Consider the following 23,318-nt stretch of genomic DNA (forward strand, 5'->3'; position numbering starts at 1 on the left):
AAGAATATGAAGACTCATAATTCTAAATGTCAAGAATGACAACAAATACTATCAAATGAAATGACCCGTTTACATTACACCATATCATTTGGCATAATGTCGAATTAGGTACTTTTTACAGTTAGTGAAAACGGTGGTGTTTGAAAAATTAAATTAAACACAACTTTAAAATTGTATCATCGATCGTCCCTGTTCCCCGTCCCCGGCCGAAAGAGTAGATCGACTTTTGCTATTCTACTTTTGAAACCTCTATATCAGGCTCCCCCTTTGAGATCGTTTTAAGTCATTTAAATGGGGGTGACCAATTACCAAATTGTTGACATGTCTACCTACTCATTAAAAAATTTAAGCTGTATTTTTACATCACTTTTGATTTTCGTTATGGCTTTTTTTAAAGAATATGAAAATTATCCTACATGTTTGGATTTTTATAACTGACATTTAATCCGACTTTGACTTTGATGGTTTCGAATACTATCTGTCGAAGCACCCCCTCCCCCCCCCCCCCCCCGGCCCCCCTCACCTCGGGCTACCGTACTATTAGTAGCATCAGAATTAAAATGGTTCATGATTCAATGACTTCAATGTTTTGTGCTCCCGGGTCCCCCTTTACAAAAATTAAACGATAATATCATCCAAACATTTGTAATGAAATTATATGGAAAACTAAACAAACAAACAAACAAACAGACACATAGAATACATAAACAAACCCTCCATCTCATCAGCGTTTCCGTGAACTCTGACCGATCGCGAGGGAACGATAATTGTCCAAAATAGACGTATCGATAAATGAATGAACAATTGCGCGCGCTCATTTGCAGCTCATCTGGTAGTTTCCCTTTTGCACGAGAATATTCGTAACACACTTACTTTCGTGCAAAAATGGCTGATTTAGAGGAGAGAGTAGACACTCCGTCACCCCTGCCTCCGGCGGTATGTATTTGTAGCATAGAATAAGACTATTATTGTAGTAATTCGATCATTTTTGGTGTTTATATTTGTCTTTGAAAATGTCGGCGTTTTTGGTGTCCTCCAATATTTCATTCATTGTCAGTGCTCGGTCCCATATGTACGTTTAAGTGTTATGTTTTAATGCGGTAACAAAAGAATGACGTGATTGAGAGCGTGAGTTAGACGCGATACCTGTGCATGTTGATGACACACTTTTTTTTTTATATTCGTCTCTGTTCTTTTCTAAAGATATACCTAGCTGCATATTTATGCTTTGTTTGTCCAATGCCCTTATTTTGTGAGACAAGTTCAAAGTTCAAGTTCAACTTGTTCAAAATCAAATTCAAAGTCAATCATCAGAATCAGATGATCATGATCTGATGATCATGGACATTGGACCAAATCAAATGTCTGTCATTATGAAATTACTGATTGAATGTAAAATGTCAGTTCTCTCCAATCTTCAACTTTATTCTTTGACTTTGTTTTCTCATGTTTCACAAACAACTTTGGTATTTCCAAGCAACACTGCCTCGAGAGTCTCCTAATGATCTACATGGCCTGGCACAGGATGAGTCGCTCATGAGATTGAAAATTTCAGCTGAAATTTTTAGTTTTACTTTTAGATTAGGGTTTTTCATGACTCGCTAACTTAAAGATAAACTTGAGTTCTGGTTAAAAAAAAAAGGAAAAAGAATTCTCACAGAATCTAACGAAACTTACACTGAATGTTCAAGATTACAAATAAATGTCATGTGCCAAACCATTTTGGAAGAAAATGTATACTGGCTGAGTAATGAGCATAGAAAGATAAGGAAATCAGGGTAGTACTAGCCCGACACCATGTGTATTGTCCCATATACATCTTTCTGTGTAAGTGATTGTTACTTTACCAAGACTCTGCCAAATTTATGATGATTTTGATGACTCACCATTACTAACATGCTATATGATCAACTGTTCTGATCCATTCCACACCTTTTCTTTCACAATGCAATCGCATTACCAGAACTCAAGTTTATCTTTAAAGGCAAAACCAATTAGTACTAGTAGTCAGTGTTCATGTGAAGTGAATCATTGATCAGCTCAGTTGTTAGAGCAGTGGTCTCGTAATTTGGTGACCCGGGTTCAAAACCAAGTCGATACGCTAGTGCTCTTTGGTAAGGCAATAATCCTCATTACCAGATCCCTCAGAGAGGATCTAAAGCCGTCGGCTGTTTGGTTGCTTACTAACAAAGTAACAAGCATTTAGATCCATCATCTATGGTTTCTTAGCAGCCAGGTAAAACAACCACCACCACAATGTAATTTAGTCTACTTACATGTGGCTGAAAACAATTCCAAAACTTTGAAATGGATATGAAAACTGCCATGGCAACTCTATTTCTTTTCAGATGTTTGTACTTTTAAATAGTTACAAAATGTACTTCCATGATTTCAATGAGAAGTGAATATATTTTTGGAAATTATATTGCATTTTGGCTCAATTGACTGAAAAAAAATTCTTACTTGATGTTTCTATTATTGTTCTGCTATCATGACCGTGTTACACGACTCATCCTTTTGAGCTTGATTGCAGGGGAAAAACACTCTTTAATTTGTTTTGCATTGAACTCTATGTAAACAGTTTTGGCTCTTTTATGACTTTCGGGGGCTAATTCGCCCCGAGCCCCTGTGTATTTTTTTCACTGCTTGATTACCATTTAGTGTTAAATTTTTTAATTGTCTGACCCTTAATGAACTTGTTTTATATTTGTGTTGTATATAATGATCAGATTACCAAAGTAAGATTCTAATCAAATTGTTATTTGATTATTTCCTGTGCAGGCTCTCAAATTGAAAATACCACCCAAGGCAGGAGGGAGTGGTGTAGGGGAAGAATATGACGAAAAATTGGTAAGTACTAACAAACTTGATTCAACCTGATTCAAAGCAGAGACAAAAAAGTAGTTATGAAGATTATTGGGGTTGATTCCTGAGCAAGAAATGATGATAATAATGATGATATAGTGCTGTGACCATGTTGTGTATCCTTTCGTGTACACATACGAAACCCCCATTACACGGATAAACGAAGGAAGAAAAAAAACAAAGCTATAGATTTTGAGTTTTCATAGAGCTGTTACTCCTCTGACAGACACTAACATGTCATGCAATTGGTATTATTGTAATTTATGGCTTAGAATAAGCTTTCCATTGATATATAATTCATTTATTTCTTATTTCAATTCCGACCTTTTCATTTCACCTTCAAAGAGGAAAGAAATATTATAAGTGCTACACAAAGTAATCCAGTAATTTGTTGTTTGTCATACTTTCAGGTCTGATTTTAACATTCTTTTTTAGTTGGAAATCATTCCTAAGTGAGAGAATATGAGTTTGTTGGAATTTGGATAACTAGTTCATAATGGGTTTAGAAATATTGGTCTAGTTATATTTCTTCCCTATCGAATATATTACTCTTTTACTCTGTTATTATTATCTGGCAATTTGTTTACACCTGCGCATCTACATACAAATGTGGCATTTTTTTCTCTCCAAGTATAGCCGACATGAGTTCTTTTCATTCCTTTTTTATCCTAACAGGAAAAGGATCGATCGTGTCGGTTTGACTTCTTGCTGCAGCAGACCGAGATCTTCACTCATTTCATGAGCACGACGAGTGCCATGAAGTCCCCGACCAGCCCCCTCAAAATCAAGCCAGGCAGACCCAAGATGAAGAGAGATGAGAAACAGAAACTCTCTGCAGTTGGAGAGTATGTCATTTTAGGGAGGAGAGATCAGGGGGTGTTTCACAAAGACTAAGATCAACTTTTAAGTTGGACTTAACTATGGCTGGCCATTCATGCCGCTGGTTGCTCTCACCATTATGGTCTTCAGATGATATTTTCCCCTCAATAATGAGGTATCATAAACTGTAGATTTGTGACCATGATTATTTTTTACGTCCCTTGAGAGACCAATGGCAGTAAATGGTGAGCGCAAACAGATGCATGAACAGCCTGCCATAGTTAAGTCCAACTTAAAGTCGATCTTAGTCTTTGTGAAACACTCCCCTGAATCCACTTGAACCTCTTGGGCAATCCTGTATAATATGTCACATACGACCTATGACATTTACCCATTTATTTCATCAGAAAATAAACAAGAGACAAATTTAAATGAGCACTGACTAATATTTCTCTCTGGTTTCACAAAATTAAATGATCATCTTAAGACATTTCTCATTTTTTTGATGAAATAAGGGGAAAAGGGACATTGAATTCATCTTTGACGCATTGCTTGGGGTCTCCCTCTTTGAGGGTGTCCAAATTTTTGTACACACTGCTTCCTTCTTTCGGATTTATGAATGGGTACTCAATATGAATTGATTTTCACTGCCGTTGAATGAACATATACTTATAAAATGGCATGGCTAGCATGCTGCCAATGAATTTAAAAGTGCACTGTATTCAATTCGGAATTTAATCAAGTGATACTCAGAAATAAACCCAAAAGATATTTGTACTCTAAACTAGAAACTTATGAGACATTAAACTTCTAAACTTTATGCTTTATTGTAGCATGAATCTTTCATGAATCTCTACCCCTCGTTAAGGTAACCAACTTTTCTCGGTTGCAAAAGTCTCTTGTTTTTCAATGTTAGATAAACATTCATTATTATACAAATAATACAGCTTCCATAATGAGGGCATTAGTAAGAAATACCAACACAAGGGTGTTTGGACTGTTTTGAAGGTACCGAGTGTGGGTAATTTTAGTAATGCCCGACAAAAATGATGTGTATTTTTTGTTTTATGAGATTATATTTTATTTGTTTTATAAAATGATGTTTTATAACATGATTTTACTATTGATCGGTCATTAGCATTTGATAATGACCGGTCGTTATCAAAATTACGCGTTGGGCAAAATAAATGCCTGGTCACGTGTACACTTTCAACCAATCATTTGATTAGGGTCCATGTCATCATCTTATAAACGTTATAATTGTTCATCGTTCCCCCTCCCCGACCGATCAGTCATCGGCACAGAAAGACAGAGGAGCAGGAAGACGAGGAGCTCCTGACGGAGTCTCGCAAGGCCACGTCAGTCATCACACAGTTTGAGGAGTCACCAAAGTACATCAAGAACGGTGAGATGAGGGATTATCAGGTCAGAGGGCTCAACTGGCTCATCTCGCTCTACGAACATGGCATCAATGGAATCCTAGCTGATGAAATGGTAGGCAGATTTCTTCACCCCTCCCCCTCCCCCTCCCCCTCCCCCCCCCCCTCATTATGAAATGAGCAAGAGGGATGTGGAAGAAATGAAAACTTCTTACAGGGATTGGGCATCTTTGCCTCAGTTTCTAAAGAATCCTGGATTTAGCTCATGCTGCAATCATAATTATAAAACTTTAGGTCAGTCAGGAATCCCATGAATTTTACAAGCCAATCGGCTGTGTGATTATCAAGATATTTATGATTGGAATTATAAATTTCAAAAACCGTTTTCCCAATGTTTTTTATAACCCTTCATTCTATTGGGTAAATGAGGTTGCTCTCACCATTTTGATCTTTAGATAATATTTTTTCCTTCAATAATGAATCATCAAAAAATGTAAATTCTGTAGATTTGTGACCATGATTTTGAACGTCCCTTGAAAGACCGATGCCAGTAAATGGTGAGAGCAAATAGTGGCATGAACAGCCTGCCATAGTTAAGTCCAACTTAAAGTCGATCTTAGACTTTGTGAAACACCCCCCTGGAAAGATTTGTTCATGTACTACCCACTCTTTATTTTCTCTTTACTTTGTATAATTATCTGCTGGCATTGGAACCCAGCTTTTGAAAGGCCAATGGCCTTTGCTGGCTCCTCCATATTCTTTGTATTGTTTATATATTTTCTTATATGTATAATATATTGTTGAATGCATTTTTTACGAGAATTGGAAACAAAATGAATGAAATAGAAAACATCAGCAATTACATTCCGTGATCTCCTCTTCTTTACAGGGTTTAGGTAAAACGCTTCAGACCATCTCCCTGCTGGGCTACATGAAGCACTACAGGCACATCCCCAGCCCCCATCTCATCATCTGCCCCAAGTCTACCCTCGCCAACTGGATGGCCGAGTGTGAACGATGGTGCCCTTCGCTCAGGGCCGTCTGCCTGATCGGTAACCAGGACCAGAGGGTGAGTTCAAACACAATGAAGCAACACGTTTGTTAAACTCTGGCAATCTGTACATTCCACCCTGTGTTCACAGCTAGCTTGAATTCTTGAGTACCGTAAATCTCCGTGTATAAGGCGCACCTGTGTATAAGGCGCACCCCTATTTTTTTCATTTTTTGTTGTTGTTGTTGTTTTGTTGCCGAAAACCCATGCGGGGAAGGACCTTCATTTAACATCGAGGTGCAGTCAAAGGCGCTGATTTGTGCTTGTAAACTTGTCACAAATAATAGTAACAATGTCGTTTTTAGAAGAATGTGTAAGATCATTAATGTAAATTAAGAACAATAAAGTACCTAGGTCCTTGGATAGAACCTTGTGGTACACCATTTGTTATATACAAAAAATTGAGGAATTATTATTATACACTACATATTGAGATCCATTAGAAAGATTACTTTCAAACTAAGATGACAGACAAATTTTAGTGTTGTTGTAGTTTCCGAGTGGTGAGTCAACACTGATTACTGAGCTGGGAGACATTGCCAGGCATAGCGCCATAAATCAAAAATAAAAAAAAAAAAAAAAAAAAAAATTCTGTACCTGTGTATAAGGCGCACCCCCGACTTTCAATTTTTTTCAGCGGCAAAAAATTGCGCCTTATACACGGAGATTTACGGTATGTTGCTTAAATTTGAAAAACATTCTTCATGATAACCACAACAAATTATCAGATGCCACCAAAGTCTACTCATTGTTAAGCATCAAGTGTACATACATGCTTATTTTGCCAAGGTTATTTCTGTTTTACAAGGACCAGTATGAAACAAGCTACCCCAGGGCCATGTTTCATAAAACTTGTTATCAATAAAAAAAAAATGGCAATAACTGTTATAAGCTACTGAAATCATTGCATTTGCCTGGATGAGAGCAAACTTGTTATAGAGATGTTACACTAGTCTTGTTATTGATTTTAAACAATTATGAAACGGAGGCCAGTATTGTGAATATGTTGTAATCGTCTTTCTTTCCCCGCAGTCCGCCTTCATCCGAGATGTAATGATGCCTGGAGAATGGGATGTCTGTATAACATCGTACGAGATGGCCATCAGGGAGAAGTCTGTCTTCAAGAAGTTCAACTGGCGCTACCTGGTGATCGACGAGGCTCACAGGATCAAGAACGAGAAATCTAAGGTATGTTAACCTTTTGACTACTGCATTCTTTGATTCCCATAGGCTTAACACAAGAGCCACCTGTTTCCAGGGGTCAATGGGTTCATAGGAGTTTCTAGAGCGATCCAGCTCCTGCTGTGACATTCATGTGCTTTCTTTGGTCAAATACTTACCTGCTTTAGTGACCACCTGTCTACAAGACCACGTTTTTGTTTCCCTTCAAAAATGGTTTCTCATTGAAACATGTACTAAAGGAGCCTGTAACATATAGACCACCTGCCTATAAAGATCACTTTTCTTGTCTCCCTTGGATGGTCTTTATAGATAGGTTTCACTGTACTTATGTTAGGGTTGCAGTAGGCCATTTTCCTTATGTAACCAAATTTATGCTAAAGTGCCTTAATATGAATTATTTTACTTGCCCTACCTAGCAATAACTAATTTATGCAATTTGAATCCAGGACCATTGAGATACATTTATTTGTAACTTTCCACGATATTCTCCAACAGTTCTCCAATATATATGAGCTCACTTTCACAGCAGTAAGCCTTTATTTTAAACTTACAATGGCTAAATCTTTGTTCCATGCCAAATTTTATGACAGAATTCCATGACTTAAATGACAGTATAATATTTCAAATCGTTCACCCCGTCTGTCGTGCAGCTCTCTGAGATTGTCCGTGAGTTCAAGACCACAAACCGTCTCCTCCTGACCGGGACACCCCTTCAGAACAACCTCCACGAGCTGTGGGCTCTACTCAACTTCCTCCTTCCTGATGTCTTCAATTCTTCGGAGGACTTTGATGCCTGGTTCAGCACCCAAGATTGTCTAGGAGATAACAGTTTAGTCACAAGGTTGCATGCTGTGAGTACAAAAGGGAATTTGCTTCTTGTGCTAAATCCAAAAAAGGGAATAATGACATTTAGATATACATTTTTTTTTTACCGGAAATTTTTTATGATAAATGCATAGCTGCCAAGGTGACAAACATGGCGTTCAAAGAAATATGAAATGCTTTGTTTCTTTTTCTTTGTTCTGAAACGAATTCTGGCAAATATCCGGTAACAATTTATAGTACCGGTACATCTGCAATTTTCACATTCCATGAAATTGTTTGAAGTCATTTGAAGATAATTTCAGTGCCTTTTATCCATTGGAAAGTCACAAAAGGAACCAAGTGTAATTATTACCATCAATATCACATTAATTATAAATGTTTACATCACAGTCATGAAAGAATGAATGAATGACACATAAATAGGAAAGGGAATTTTATAAAGCAGATTTGTTCAACATGTTGATGATAGAATTGCTGAGGTTTGTTTGCAATGCAATGAAATATATTTGTTTTGAATATTTGTAATAAAGGTTCTGCGGCCCTTCCTGCTCCGACGTCTAAAGTCTGAGGTGGAGAAGGCCCTTCTCCCTAAGAAAGAGACCAAGATGTACGTTGGTATGAGCATAATGCAACGAGAATGGTAAGTCCAAATAAAATAGGAATAAAGTTTTGTAACAAGGCCAGTTTTGAGTAACATGTACATATCGGATAAGTTCATTCCATGGGTAATATAATTTCCACCATGAACATGAAACAAATTTTAAACTTTAAAAAGAACCTTGATAACATCTTTTATAAGGAAACAAAGAAATGTATCATTGTCTATATGTATGATTCAAAGTTTTTTTAAGGTCGTTTGTATCTATAAAATTCATGGTTCTAGGACAAATTCCCCCCCCCCCTCCCCCATTTGCCAAGCGAATAGCAAGCAAGCTTTGATATAAGAAAGGAAAGAATTCGTACAAAAAATAGCAAATTCTAGGTCCCTTTAGCCATTCCCTTGTCCAAGACGATACAAATTTGTCATGGCTTTTCTGCCTCTGTGACTGGCCGAAGTTCACTGCTCCTAAAACTGTCAATGCGGAAGGCTCATGATAGATTCTATTGTGTTGACCGTAACAAGGCATTTCAATAAAAACATGTTTATTACGGTATCGGATTTACAACAAGATTTTTTATGTAAGTCATTGATGTCGTCAACGGACTACAGGGCATGTTACGGCATTTCTACCCAAAACATATTTACTATGCTAATGTAAGTACACCAAGAAGATGCTAATAAAAGTCATTGATGTTGTCAATAGAGCAGGAAGTTTGTACAAGACAGCATCTTTGAGGCATTTTTACCCAAAACATATTTATTATGGTCTTGTAGGTACACCAAGATCCTCATGAAAGACATCGATGTTGTCAACGGAGCTGGAAAGTCAGACAAGATGCGGTTGATGAACATCCTCATGCACCTGAGAAAGTGTGGGAACCACCCATACCTGTTCGACGGAGCAGAGCCTGGCCCGCCCTACACGACGGACAAACATCTTGTGGAAAACTCTGGAAAGATGTCGGTTCTTGATAAGCTCTTGCCAAAGCTGAAAGAGCAAGGTGAGTACTATTTACCAGCCATCAAAATATTGGGGTTTTTTTCTCCATAGACTCTTAATTGTGTTGAGGTGTCATGGTAAAGTGGTTAATTCACTTGACTCTCAATCCAGGGGTCAAGGGTTTGAATTCCAGGCCAGTACAGACGTCCATCAGGAAAACGTTAATCCACATTTGCCTCTCTCCACCCAGGTGTTAAATGGGTACCTGGGTAGGATGTGAAAAAGACATTGTAGATTGCTCAGGGTTGTGAGCATCTGTAAAATAACACCCAGCTGGAATGCCCCCCAGGAATTGGACAATGTACATAAATCATGTGCGGGCAAGCCTGAAACCCGATGACCAGGGTAATAATACATCAGTAAAGTGTTTAGAGACATCGTTGATGTATGAAGCACTACATAAGAACAAATCAAACGAATGTGAATGAGAGTATGGTCGTGGTAGCACACAATTTTACACTGATATTAGTTTGATTCTGTCCTGTGAGCACGGAGCTACTAAAATCTTTTCCTGTTTCTAGGTTCTTGCGTGCTGATCTTTACATACGTACGAACAGAATATTGTCAGTATTATTAATTGTTCCGAGCAAACGAATGTGATTCAGAGTATGGCCGTGTGAGCAACATCATTTACACTGTCAGATTTTTTATTCTGTCCTGTGAGCTCGGAGCGTTCTGGTTGAAAAGTAGAGTGGTTTAAGGTGCTTGACTGGAGATGCGAAGGTCGAGGGTTCGAATCCGGTCACAGCACTAATATCCTTTGGCAAGATATCAACCTGCACTTACTACTCTCCACCAAGGTGTTAAATGGGTACCCAGTAGGACGGGACCGTCATTGTTGGTCAAACAGTTTATGAGCGTCAAGTAACACCTTGCTGGAATTCTCCCCAGGGAGGGAGATTGTGCACACATTGTGTGCAGGCAAGTATTGAATCCAATGACTGGGGTAATAATATATCTGTAAAGGGCTTAGAGACATTATAGATGTATTAAGCGCTATATGAAATTATCATTATTATTATTATCATTATTATTATTATACTAAAATCTTGTCCTGTTTGTAGGTTCTCGCGTGCTGATCTTCAGTCAGATGACGCGTCTCCTGGATATCCTTGAGGATTACTGCGTGTGGAGGGGTCATAACTACTGCAGGCTCGATGGACAGACTCCCCACGCCGAAAGACAGGTTAGTAGATATTATTACCTGTAAGAGGTCACTGTTACCTTGCAATTAAAATGAATATTTTACCCGGTCCGCCGACGATTTTTTGTGGTATCTCCCTAAAGGCCAATCATTATTATATAGATCTATATCTCCTTTGGTTATTTCTCTCTCTGTAGAGTTATGGCCCCTTAGGTTGGGCATTTGGAGTTTTACCACATATTCAATGGAGATGTTGATTGCAAGCAACCAAAATACCCTTGGATGCATCTAATATATTTTGGAGGATACTTCCTTTGGTGACATGCTCTGCCAACGAGACACTAGACCGACTCCAGATCAGATAAAATATGACATTACCCCGATTTGTTGGTCTGGATTCGGTTTGGGGCCTGTTTGGCAGTGTGAGTGAGGCGTGATATGCTCTTTCCTTATTCCTTAATGTGTTCATTTTTATCACAAGTAACATGCCCTTTTCATTACATTATTTGTACATAACCCCATTCACACTCACATTGCCCATGCCTTGTTCACACTCACAGGAGAGCATCAATAACTTCAACATGCCAGACAGCGAGAAGTTTGTGTTCCTGCTGAGTACCCGAGCGGGTGGTCTCGGAATCAACTTGGCCACTGCTGACATTGTCGTCCTCTACGACAGCGATTGGAATCCCCAGGTCGATCTACAGGCCATGGTGAGTTCACAGTAGTAGACATCTAAAGCTCCATCAATTTGTAATCTTAAAGCCCCACTGCACTTCTTATAGCTACTTGCGGCCTCTATATAGCAAAAAATGCGTAAGTGGTGACCGTTGGTCCCCCATGGTCCCCTTTTTCTAATATTAATTGAGAGCTGATTTGATGAGATAACCACTTGCCAGTGACCTTGCAGGGAGGTCTAATCCCTCCATGCCAAACTAGTGCAGAGGGACTTTAATGCGGCTGTAAGCTCTAGAAAATATACATTTTGCTATACTGCACAGCAGGCATTAGTGAATTTCACACCTGCAGTTTTGACCAATCAGAGGCCTAGAATCTTGGTTTGCAGTACATGAATAAAACATTTGTTTCTTTCACATCGATAGGATCGTGCGCATCGTATCGGCAAAATATACATTTTGCTGTACTGCACAGCAGGCATTAGTGAATTTCACACCTGCAGTTTTGACCAATCAGAGGCCTAGAATCTTGGTTTGCAGTACATGAATAAAACATTTGTTTCTTTCACATCGATAGGATCGTGCACATCGTATCGGCAAAATATACATTTTGCTGTACTGCACAGCAGGCATTAGTGAATTTCACACCTGCAGTTTTGACCAATCAGAGGCCTAGAATCTTGGTTTGCAGTACATGAATAAAACATTTGTTTCTTTCACATCGATAGGATCGTGCGCATCGTATCGGTCAGAAGAAGCAGGTTCACGTTTTCCGCTTCATCTCGGAGAACACCGTGGAAGAGCGCATCGTAGAGAGGGCAGAGATGAAGCTTAGACTGGATAACATTGTCATTCAGCAAGGTAGGTAGAAGAAAGGAATAGTTCACCCCAAAATTGATTGGAATCAGGGTTCCCAGAGTCATGGATAAAAGCCTGGAAATCCCCTAAAATTATGAAAATGGTGAGGGATGGTGGAGGCCATCACAAACAAGACATATACAGTCAAACCTGCTTTAGTGACCACTTGTCTACAAAGAACACTTTTTGCGTTTCCCTTGGGCGGTCGCTATAGACAGGTTTGACTGTATATATCACTGCGTAGTATTCGTACACTGCTTGGATTCTTGTGGGAACCCCGTTAGTGAAGTTTAGAACGACATATTGCATCCAGAAGCTCCCAATCCATTATGAATACGGAGAAACTGAAATTGATCAAAGAGCATCAGTGCTAAGGTATCATGCTTTGAGATAAGAAAATGAGTCTTGGCTGAACCCTTAAAGGGCCAGGGCAGAATCCACCCACCCACACCCCTCCCTAGGATATGTATTTTTTTTGCCACAAACTTTTATGACTTTTTGGCCTAGAGAGTCTTATGTATCTATTGAAACTCCCACCTCTCTCCCTTTGAGTGGGAGAGCTGAAAAACAGCCTGTTTATGATCAAGCTGAGTGCAGTGATTCTCTCTCTTGTGCTGATATACAACAATTTAAAAACAATTCTATAGTATTCATGTATCTTTAAGACAAAAATTGTATCCAAGTTGCACAGTCAATGAGTATATAACACAGGTTTGTTGGTAACTTATGTGCTTCTGGTTGTTGTATTCCCTGTTTTAGCTAATGTGCATTTTCATCCAAATTTCAACAAGTGCTCATTTTTAAAAAGTACCTAATTTGCATGTGAGCAAAAAGTAGCTCATGGTCATGTGATTATCAATCAACCAATCACATTACTTGGACCTATTTCCCGATATTTATCTAACATTTTAAACCACATCTTCTCACCATACCCATCAGGACGACTCGTTGACTCTAATCTGAAGTTGGACAAGGACCAGGCCTTGGAGATGATCCGTCATGGAGCCAACTTCATCTTCTCCTCCAAGGACAGCACCGTGACTGACGAGGACATTGACCTCATCCTGCAGAAGACGGAACAGAAGGTAAGACCAGGGTGCTGTCCCCAATGACACTTAACCCCCCCCCCCCCCCCCCCCCCTGCGAAAAAAACAAAAAACAACAGTAGCAAACTAAAATGACATAATAATAATAATAATATTCGGTTTTGTAAAGCGCTCATATAAGTCATATTTGACACTCCTTGTGCTCCCGATTATTACCCTGGCTTTAGCTATGGCAGGGGATTTATGCCCTTAAAAAGTCTTGAACCAGACGTAAAATTAGAGGAAAAAAAACCTTTAAAATTATGATCTTTAGATAATGTTTTTCCTTCAACAATAAAGTATTAACAAATGTGAATTCTGTAGATTTGTGACATCCCTTGAGAGACCAATGGTGAGAGCAACCCGTGGTATGAATAGCCTGCCATAGTTAAGTCCGACTTAAAGTCGATCTTAGTCTTTGTGAAACACGCCCCAGAACTCGTGCTTTAACCTCTCTTTGAACCACTGTTTTGAATCTCACCAGACGACCAAATTCAACGAGAAGCTCAACAAGATGGGAGAGAGCGGTCTGCGTAACTTCAGCATGGACGCCCCCAGCAAGAGCATCTTCTCCTTCGAAGGAGAGGATTACAAAGAGAAGCACAAACAAACCGGTATCAACTGGATCGAACCGCCCAAGAGAGAACGCAAGGCCAACTATGCCGTGGATGCTTACTTCAGAGAAGCACTGAGGGTCAGCGAACCCAAGGCACCAAAGGTACGTCCGATTTGTTTGGGGTGCATTTTTTGGGGTGGGGGGGGGGGGGGGGTAGCAAATTTTAGGAGTCTGGATTGAGGACAAAGGGACTCGATCCTTTTCAATTTGATAAGAAGTGCAGACACCGGAGTGTTGGCTCAGTCAGTAGAGCGTCCGCCTCACAACCGGGAGGTCGTGGGTTCGAACCCCGGCCGCGTCATACCAAAAGACGTTAAAAGGTGGGAGTTGTTGCTACCTTGTTTGGCGTTCAACAATAAGGGATAGAGCAACGTCGATCTGGCGCTGCTCAGTGGCTGCCGGGCTCACGATCAATTGGGCAAAAAGAATTTCCGTTTCGGTTTAATAAAATTTGGAGTGGACTATTAGGCTATTATTATTATTATTATAATAGCAACATTTGTATGGGTGTATGTGCACTGATTTGTGCGTAAGACTTAACAAAATAAGTGGCCTAGATTATACAATATAGAAATGGATTTGATGTAGTTGCATCAAGAAAGAAGGAGCAGTGAGGAAAAAGGGTAATTCAAGCTGTTAAGTGTTCTATCAGGATGGCTGCTTCCTCTTGACCTCTTTATTTAAAGGATTAAGGATTTCTTTAGAGGACCTATAATAATTTGCTATCCATAATTTTATTTTGAGTAGTGCCCCAAGGGAGAAGGCACTTATGAGAAAAACAGAAATTAATGATATTTTTGTACACAACAGATGGGAGAGTTATCCACAGCTACCTCACAATCCACTGACCAAACTGCCAATTTAAGATTCGCATAGGCTTTATAGGGAACTTATATTTCAAACATTCATAAGTTTCTTATTATTGGTTCAATTTATTTTAGACTTTCAACATTAGGCCTGAATACAAATATGTTGTATTGCCCTTTGGGACCGACCCGAAAATGTTGAAATCTATGGTCAGCTTAAAAAAAAAAAATGTTTTAAAGCATTCAAAACTGAGAAATATCAGCACAAAGAGGGTGTTTATCTTATTTTTCTTCTTTAATACAAATGAACTCATTTCCATAGTTGGATTGCCCTTTAACACGATTGATAATTTTGTCATCCCTCCAGGCCCCAAGACCACCCAAGCAACCTAACGTGCAAGACTTTCAGTTCTTCCCACCACGCCTCTTCGAACTTCTGGACAAGGAAATCTATGCCTACAGGAAAGGCATCGGATACAGGGTATGTGTACGGCAGCAAGATAAAGCAATCAGTATTTTTCATAGCAAGTGCTTGCATTGCATTGCATATGTGCAGTAAGAATTTAGTCCTTTTTGGTGTTATAGTATGTATTGTCTGCTTTGGACTTTCTCAATTTTATGTGCTATCAAAGAAATTAAACAATTGTATCGTAAATGCACTATTTGGAGCATGCTTATTTCCCTCTATTGCACCTACCAAATTCCTTGAGTCCACTTGTTCAGATTAACATTGAGGTATCACTTACCATATTGTACAATTTGGAATCCTTAACCAGTTGTCTACACATCTTATATGACAAGTTGAAAGCTTGACAAATCTCTTTTTTCTCTTTTTTTCCTCTCTTTTATATTTTCTGAAAGTCTTCTATTTTTGTTTGCGTGTTTGTTAGTTATGGTTTGTTATTAAGATCGCTTGTTGGTACCTTCTCAAGGAAAATGTGCCCTTGGTATTGCTCTTTATGAAATCCCCCCCCCCCCCCTGGATTTAGCACCAATAGTATTAAGCACTGGCGAGAATCCAATGTTCCCATCCCTGTTCCCGAATCACATCCATAATTCACAGGTGCCTCTGAACCCCGACGTATCCGACGCCTCCAAGGTCCGCAAGGAAGAGCAACGCAGGATCGATGACAGCTGTCAGCTGGATGAAGCTGAGATCCAGGAGAAAGAAAGTCTACTCACTCAGGTATGACCCTACATTTGCTCTGATGAAAATGGCTTGAGGCTTATTTTGACAATGACTTTAGGCTTAGGCTTAAGGTTGGAGTTAGGGGTAGGGTTGCTGTCAGGTTTCAGATTGGTCTTAGGGTAGTAAAGTAAGAACATAGTCGTAAAACTGGAAAATGATATAATGGCTTGCTTGGCTAAAGCTGAGATGATGATAAAACTTGTCACCCACTTGATGTATCCTCAAGAAAAGGTGCTTCATGAATCTTTTCAAAAATTACAAAATTTTCAAAATCCTTTTTAATAAATCACACACATTAGAAAGCACAAATGCAAATTTCCATATGTAGGACTAGTAGTTAAAAGTAACATTTGTTACCTTCGATGTACAGATGTCAGATATTTATTCAACATAAACGACCCTCTTCAGATTCCAGAATAATACTTGTTTTTGCAAAGTACTATAACTTATTAGACACCATAAACGTGTTTTCTGTTGATTCATTACATAATTCATGATATTTATTTTTTATTTGTAACATTTTTTTGACTAAATATACATTTTTCTTCATCTCGTTTTTGAAGGGATTCACTGACTGGAACAAGAGAGATTTCAACCAGTTCGTGAAGGCATGTGAGAAGTTCGGCCGCGATGATGTCGAGAGCATCTGTCGGGACGTAGAGGGCAAGCCACAAGAAGAGGTGAGATACAAATTCATTTCTTCTCTCTATCATCATCAGTTTGGTTCTGTAAATCATATAAATGTTGGCATCTATTGGAAAATGATTAGTGTATTTAATTACTGGCAGAAATAAGTAACTACCTTTCTTATATGCACAGCGATTGTCAACGATTTGAAGCCGATTCTGCTTATATTCTGACTAGAAGAGTTCAATGCATCAGTTACTATATTTATCATTATTTAGAAGCTAAGTCAGGAAGATGATCTTTGTTTAGAATTCCTATCTAACAGTTGCCATTTCTTTGAATCCTTCGGATCGCAGGAAGGTTGTGTTGTGTCTGATAGACTTTAGATAGCACAAGATACCATCATCAAGACCCCACTTTTGTTGCAATAAAGAGGGTTAAACTTCTTATATTTGGTTGTTTCAGAGAGTTCATACAATAAGAGAGAGGGCACTCTTAAGTAGTTCAGAAGCTAAAGGGTTAAGTTCATAAGGGTGGAAGAGGGTTTTAGAGTCGGCCTGTAATATGGTTATTGATATTGGTTTTATGAAAGACCATTCATGTCTATATGATTTCTGAAGACAGTGACATTTGCAAGGGTTTACAGACAGCTTGAGTGAAGTAGATGTGACAAAGCTACACCCAGTATTTTCCTTGTTTGGATAATGTGGCTCTAAGTCAAAGAATTAAGAAGAAATGTGGAAGGATATAATTATCTTTGCTTTCTAGTAGGATCAGTAAATTTGTGTCTTTAATGTAACTGTAATTTTCTCAAATGTTTGATGGCTTGTTATGCAGTAGAAACTTTTTTTTTTGGTATAAATACATGTGAAATATTGTATCAAACCATATTATGTTCATGAAAATGTAATGATGAAGAAAAAAAAGATGCAGAAAGCAGTAAACTAAATCAAATCAAATTATGTTCTTTATTAGGTGCGTGAGTATCTGAACGTGTTCTGGGAGCGCTGCAACGAGCTCCAAGATGTGGACCGCATCATGGCTCAGATTGAGAGAGGAGAGTCCAAGATCCAGAGGAAGATTGGTATCAAGAAGGCTCTAGATGCAAAGGTAATAATATTGATGACAGTGGTGGTGACTTATTATTTCACACTCGGCATAGTCAATATTCCAGTTTAGTTTTGAAGTGTAACATCTTTAGTGGTGATTTTTCATTGATTTGACTTTGCATGCAATGTGACACAGTTCCTAAATATGGTAAATGTACATTTTTGTATTTTTTTTTTTAATGATTCTGTAACTTCTTAAAAACTCAATGCTGCTCATGTTATAAATTATGAGTACCCGGTAGGGGAAAACTCTGTAAATGTTAGATGAAAAGGGCTGACCGTAGTAATCGGCCCATTTATAATGTTATTGGAAATACACCTAGTGTATGTACATACAAAGTCTGAAAACAAAACTTGTTACTGTCATACACATACTATCATACAGTTAATAAATAAATTATTCATACCCTTTCTAATTTTTTAAATATTTTTAAGTATATGAAAAATGTAATTGTCCCAATTTGTGTTTCTTGAGAATTTTACATATACATACATATGCATGTACATAATTCAAACGATCCATGTTTCATTCTTGAGTTAAGTAAAAAAATAAAAAAAACACCAACAAAAATAAAAAATACAAGGGGTATGAATAATTCAGTTGGAGTTGGTATCTTGTATGTCAACAAGGGAATCTGTTATCACTATTTCCAAGGGCACAATAAGAAGTACAGTGCCTTTCATGTACGTTCCGTTGTGATGTTCTTCTAGGTGAGTACTAAAATCTGAATATCTCTATCATTATCCCTTTCGTAGATGGCTCGTTACCGTGCACCGTTCCACCAGCTCCGCATCCAGTACGGAACCAACAAGGGCAAGAACTGGACCGAGGACGAGGACCGGTTCCTGGTCTGTATGCTCCACAAGCTGGGCTTCGACAAGGAGAACGTCTACGACGACCTGAGGAGTGGCGTCAGACAAGCCCCGCAGTTCCGCTTCGATTGGTTCATCAAGTCTCGTACAGCCATGGTGAGTGGAATTGAATCTCTTGCTAGCAGTCTTTAATATTTGTAAAATTTCCCAAGCTCTTTGGAAGCGCATAGATATGTTATATAATGTGATATGTGCTATACGAGAACCAAATATTATTATATTCCTCTGCTCCTGAAAGTACAGGGCAATATGTTTTTGTTACTTTTTGCCCATCTGTTTTGCATTGTTCCTGCTTTTTGTCACTGACACAGCCATGGTAAGTGGAATCGAATCTCTTGCCAGCAGTCTTTAATATTCCTCTGCTCCTGAAACTACAGGGCAATATGTTTTTGTCACTTTTTGCCCTTCTCTTCTGCATTGTTCCTGCTTTTTGTCACTGGCAGACGTGAAAACTGTTGCAGGAATTTAAATTAATCTTTTGTCAAGAATGTATAATTACAGAAGGATGAAATAGATAGATTTTTAAAGGAAAAGGCTGTATCTAAAAATAGTGAGCATTTGTTATTTTAAAAATTAGAAAATTGGGAGAGTTATGGATTATGATTTTCAATGAAGTATCCGGTCATGTGCTTCAAAGTTCACTTAAGTTCCTTCTTTTTAAAAAAAAGTCTTTCCAGCTGGGAACAGGGAGAAAATGTGATATTTACACGTTGGAATGTCCTGTCAACACCCTACCCTGTTAATCACATAGTATATTCAGGATTCCAGAAAGTAATTTACTTCTACAATGTAAATTCTTTAATGACTGTACAAATATTGTTGACCTTTCAGGAGCTACAACGTCGCTGCAACACCTTGATCACCCTGATCGAGAGAGAGAACCAAGAGCTTGAAGAGAAGGAGAAGGTGGATAAGAAGAAGGGCAGAGGAGGCGGTAAAGTAACTGGCAGGGTAAGTGTCACACCCATCTCTGTTCTACTCAAAAAAAGAAGAACCAGCAAATGATGTAGATAATACTCCTTAAAGCGTATCTGCACTAGCTTAGCCAGGAGGGATTAGACCACCCTCCGTGGACACTGGCAGGTGGTTATCTCATCAAATGAACTCTCAATTAAAATAAGAAAAAGGGGATCATGGGGGAGCAACAGGTACCGCTTTGACATTGTTGGCTATATAGAGGGCTCAAGTAGATACAAGTAGTGAAGTCCCGCTTTAAATATAGAGCTTAATAGGGGACTTTCCGTGGAGAATTTAACACCATTCAATTGTTTACCAAATAACAGGTGTTGTCACACACTAGGATTAGCCTTTGGTTTTATGAACTCTATTATAGATATTGAATTTGAATTTTAGAATAGACATTTATTTAGTTATTCCATACACAATGCACACTCTCCACACAACTGCAGAGCATCAAAGCCATTCACCTTGTGCAGATATTGTAGTATTAAAAACAAAGAAATAATAGCACCCTATCGTACTTCGGGGTAGAGAGAAGAAAGAGACGAATTTAAAGCAGTCCTGAATCTGGCCGATTTAATTTTTACGATCTCCACCAACGCAATGCGATCTTCCCCCACTAACTTGCGGCCAGCCGAAGATGGCGTGATCCTAGAATTTTGTTGATATCGCCATTTTCGGCAACTTGCAGCAAGTGTAGGGAATATTGTAGAGATAAAAGTATAAGAAACCAGCCAGATTCTGGACTAATCATAGATTGCTTCCACCCCCCCCCTTCTCCCCTTTCACCTTGCATACTTAATTGTAGAGAAACTATTAACTGTTCAAAAATAAGGGGGGGGGGGTCTTGCAGCCTCTGAAAAAGATCAGTGTTGTTTAGATTAAACCTCAACCTCTACCTCTAGACTACAATAGTTCTACCAGCCACTAATCCTTCTTGTTTCTCTAACTCTATTCTACATTCACAGGGTAGCATGGGCACACCTAAGACTGAGAAGAGAAAGGCTGACGATGACACCGATGGTAGAGGTCGCAAGAAGAACAAGAAGTGAATCCACCCAGACCTAGATGTATATACCCAGCCATGAGACCTTGAGAAAAACCACAAGTGAAAATCAAATACCTGTGAAACAGTTGAGAATGAGGTGCTCTCAGTCTCGACACCTGGGGAGCGTTTCACAAAACTTGTCATCAGTGACAAATTACAGTTTTTGTTATAAGCTACTGAAATCCTTGCTTCTGATTGGATATCAGCAGATTTGTCACTGATTCTTGTCATTTGTCATTGAAAATGGCTTTGTGAAACAGGCCCCTGTCCTCAGCTTAACTTAACGTAGTTTTGATTCTACTTGTAGTTTTGGCATAGGAACCCCTGGACTCTACTATACCATCAATACCGATATTTAATAGAATACATTCCTTATACTAGTGATGTCATGATTGCCTTGAGTAAAGTCATTGGAAACCATTACAGTCATCATGGTATAACTATGCCGTGGATGATGACCAAATGAATTGATTGTACAGTATATTGCGATGTAAGAAAATGGGTAGCATAGCAAAAGTAGAGTAATGTCCAAGCTGAGGCCGTGATTTTTTCTGCAAAGCATTTAACACTGATTTAAGGCCCCTCTGGTCCTTATGTATTGATTAACTACATGTATATTTATTCATTTGAGTAGAAAAAAACTGTAAAATAAAATGCATGAGTGATGGACGTCTGAATATTTAAACATTTTGTAAATAGTGCTAGTTTGTGATAAAACAATGTGAAGAGTACAAAAGTAAATCTTGAGGGCGAAGCAGTGCTTATTTTGACAATTTTGTTTGAAGAAAAAAAAAGATTTACAATATTGGTGCATCAATAATAATAGTCCACGACTGTGACAGTGATATAGTGCAGACCACAGTTATGCAGCAAGTGTAATACAGTTCAATTGGATTGTTGAATTAGATTGTGACTCCGAAAATATCAGTTCAGTAAATTCCTTTTTTCAATATCACAATGGTGTATTCGTTGAAGTTTCATTTTATGAATCAATTATTGCCAACACTGTGTTCCATCTGAGAATGTAAGCATTGTGTAACCAATTAGTAAATGACTAAACTATTCTGAATGTGTTTGTGGCTCACACGTATTTAATTAACTCTATTCTTGTCTTGTTTAGTTTCTCCTTATGATTGAAAGTAACAGGATTATGTATTCAATTTGATATAGATCATAATCTCATATGAATTATTTGCCATTTTCAGCTTGTATGTACAATTGTATAAGACTGCATAATCACAAAATGCTTCTTCTTTTTTTTTGTGAAGAAGATTTTTTTATGGGGAGGTTTTATTTGACAACTGTTTGATGATGACCCTGATACTCATGATTCAATCAACATCATCATTTATTGAAGTCAACACTTCCCCTCTTACGAGGGGTTACTGACTTTTATGCCATGATGACACTTCCTCCCTCCCTCCTCTTCTAACAGGATAAGTATGAACGATTCTTGCATTGTACATGTACTCAAGCTCAAACACATGATTCTTCTTTACAAAATATATAACTGCAGTAGAAACTCGTCTATTGAGGCCATCGGAGGAAAACAGAGATAGTGGCTACTGAAGACAGGTGGCCATTCTAGGAAGTTCTTTTTTTCCTCAAGGGATGCAAAATGCACAGCTACTATAGAAAAGTGGTCTCTATATAAAGGTGACCACTGAGGCAGGTTGACTTTGATTGTATTTCTGTTTTTGATTTCAAATGACATTATGAAGCCATCAATTCCTGAATAAATTCAATGATTAATAATCTACAGAATTACTATGTTATTATTAACCTTGTATGTAGTCGCAAATACTTTGTTTCGGTCACATATTTTTTGTAATCAAGTTCATTCAGACTTTAAAACAGACATCTCTTTGTTTTCGTTGTTTATTTCACTGACCTCACATATTTCAGCAGAAGAAATCACCTTTTTCCAGCGTTAACTATCTGTGTAGCACTACATGTACAAGAAAAATATTTTTGTTGCATAACCAATACAGTGTAAAACGTCTACCAGTAATTTAAGTTATGCTTTGATTCTTCAAAGAAAGTTTAATGTGATTTTTTTTCTTTGTTTTGTGTACTGTCTTTGCATTAAAATAAAACTATTTTCAGTGGGTAAAAATTGATCTCTGTATTGCATTTTTTATTGTTTGTAGATTTATAAAATTTATATCATCATCATTCTTACCGGTATATGCAGTGTTCAATATTCTGCGTATTGTTTTCACTCTCTCTCTCTCTCTCTCTCTCTCTCTCTCTCTCTCTCCCCCCCCCCCCCCCCCCTGCTTAAATGGTCATTTTACCTCAGATTACAGGCAAATAATAGCTAAACTCTTAAAAGAGTTTTAAGAATGTATTTTTATGTTTAGTCAAAACTTATTATTGCCTAGTGATGATTTGCCCATTGTCAAAGTTTGCATATGAGGCTAGTGGTTGGCAAAATAATGGGGAAGAAATATTAGAAGGGGAAGAGAAAAGAAGAGTAGGAGAATACATTAATAACATGCAGAGCTATTATGCATGCAAGTTGTAACGAGCAACCATATTGATTGTCAGTAGCACAAGAAAAAAGGGGGAGGTACGGGATGATGGGGTACCGGTATAGCGCGG

At 38.3% G+C, this 23,318-nt stretch overlaps 1 protein-coding gene across 1 annotated transcript; it reads left to right on the top strand.

Annotated features, from left to right (window-relative positions):
• Window positions 1–806: 806 nt before the first annotated feature.
• Window positions 807–22,834, top strand: LOC583705 (SWI/SNF-related matrix-associated actin-dependent regulator of chromatin subfamily A member 5). Its single transcript, XM_030980844.1, has 21 exons — window positions 807–936; window positions 2,782–2,850; window positions 3,541–3,710; window positions 4,977–5,178; window positions 5,953–6,132; window positions 7,147–7,302; window positions 7,947–8,147; window positions 8,652–8,761; window positions 9,497–9,723; window positions 10,787–10,908; window positions 11,427–11,579; window positions 12,272–12,404; window positions 13,341–13,486; window positions 13,971–14,204; window positions 15,276–15,389; window positions 15,972–16,094; window positions 16,661–16,777; window positions 17,700–17,834; window positions 18,590–18,802; window positions 19,538–19,657; window positions 20,635–22,834. Exons 1-21 carry the CDS (start codon window positions 886–888, stop codon window positions 20,716–20,718), a joined length of 3,060 nt encoding a protein of 1,019 aa, XP_030836704.1. The 5' UTR covers window positions 807–885; the 3' UTR covers window positions 20,719–22,834.
• Window positions 22,835–23,318: the final 484 nt, after the last annotated feature.

Source organism: Strongylocentrotus purpuratus, unplaced genomic scaffold, assembly GCF_000002235.5.
Source record: "Strongylocentrotus purpuratus isolate Spur 01 unplaced genomic scaffold, Spur_5.0 spur5_scaffold_11, whole genome shotgun sequence".
NCBI lineage: Eukaryota > Metazoa > Echinodermata > Echinoidea > Camarodonta > Strongylocentrotidae > Strongylocentrotus > Strongylocentrotus purpuratus.

Excerpts from the sequence above, each read along its gene's own strand:
- LOC583705 (XM_030980844.1), top strand. The coding sequence starts at position 886 with ATGGCTGATTTAGAGGAGAGAGTAGACACTCCGTCACCCCTGCCTCCG. Across the intron at positions 6,133-7,146 it reads TCGGTAACCAGGACCAGAGG|TCCGCCTTCATCCGAGATGT; the intron begins GTGAGTTCAAAC and ends CTTTCCCCGCAG. Across the intron at positions 16,778-17,699 it reads AGGGCAAGCCACAAGAAGAG|GTGCGTGAGTATCTGAACGT; the intron begins GTGAGATACAAA and ends GTTCTTTATTAG.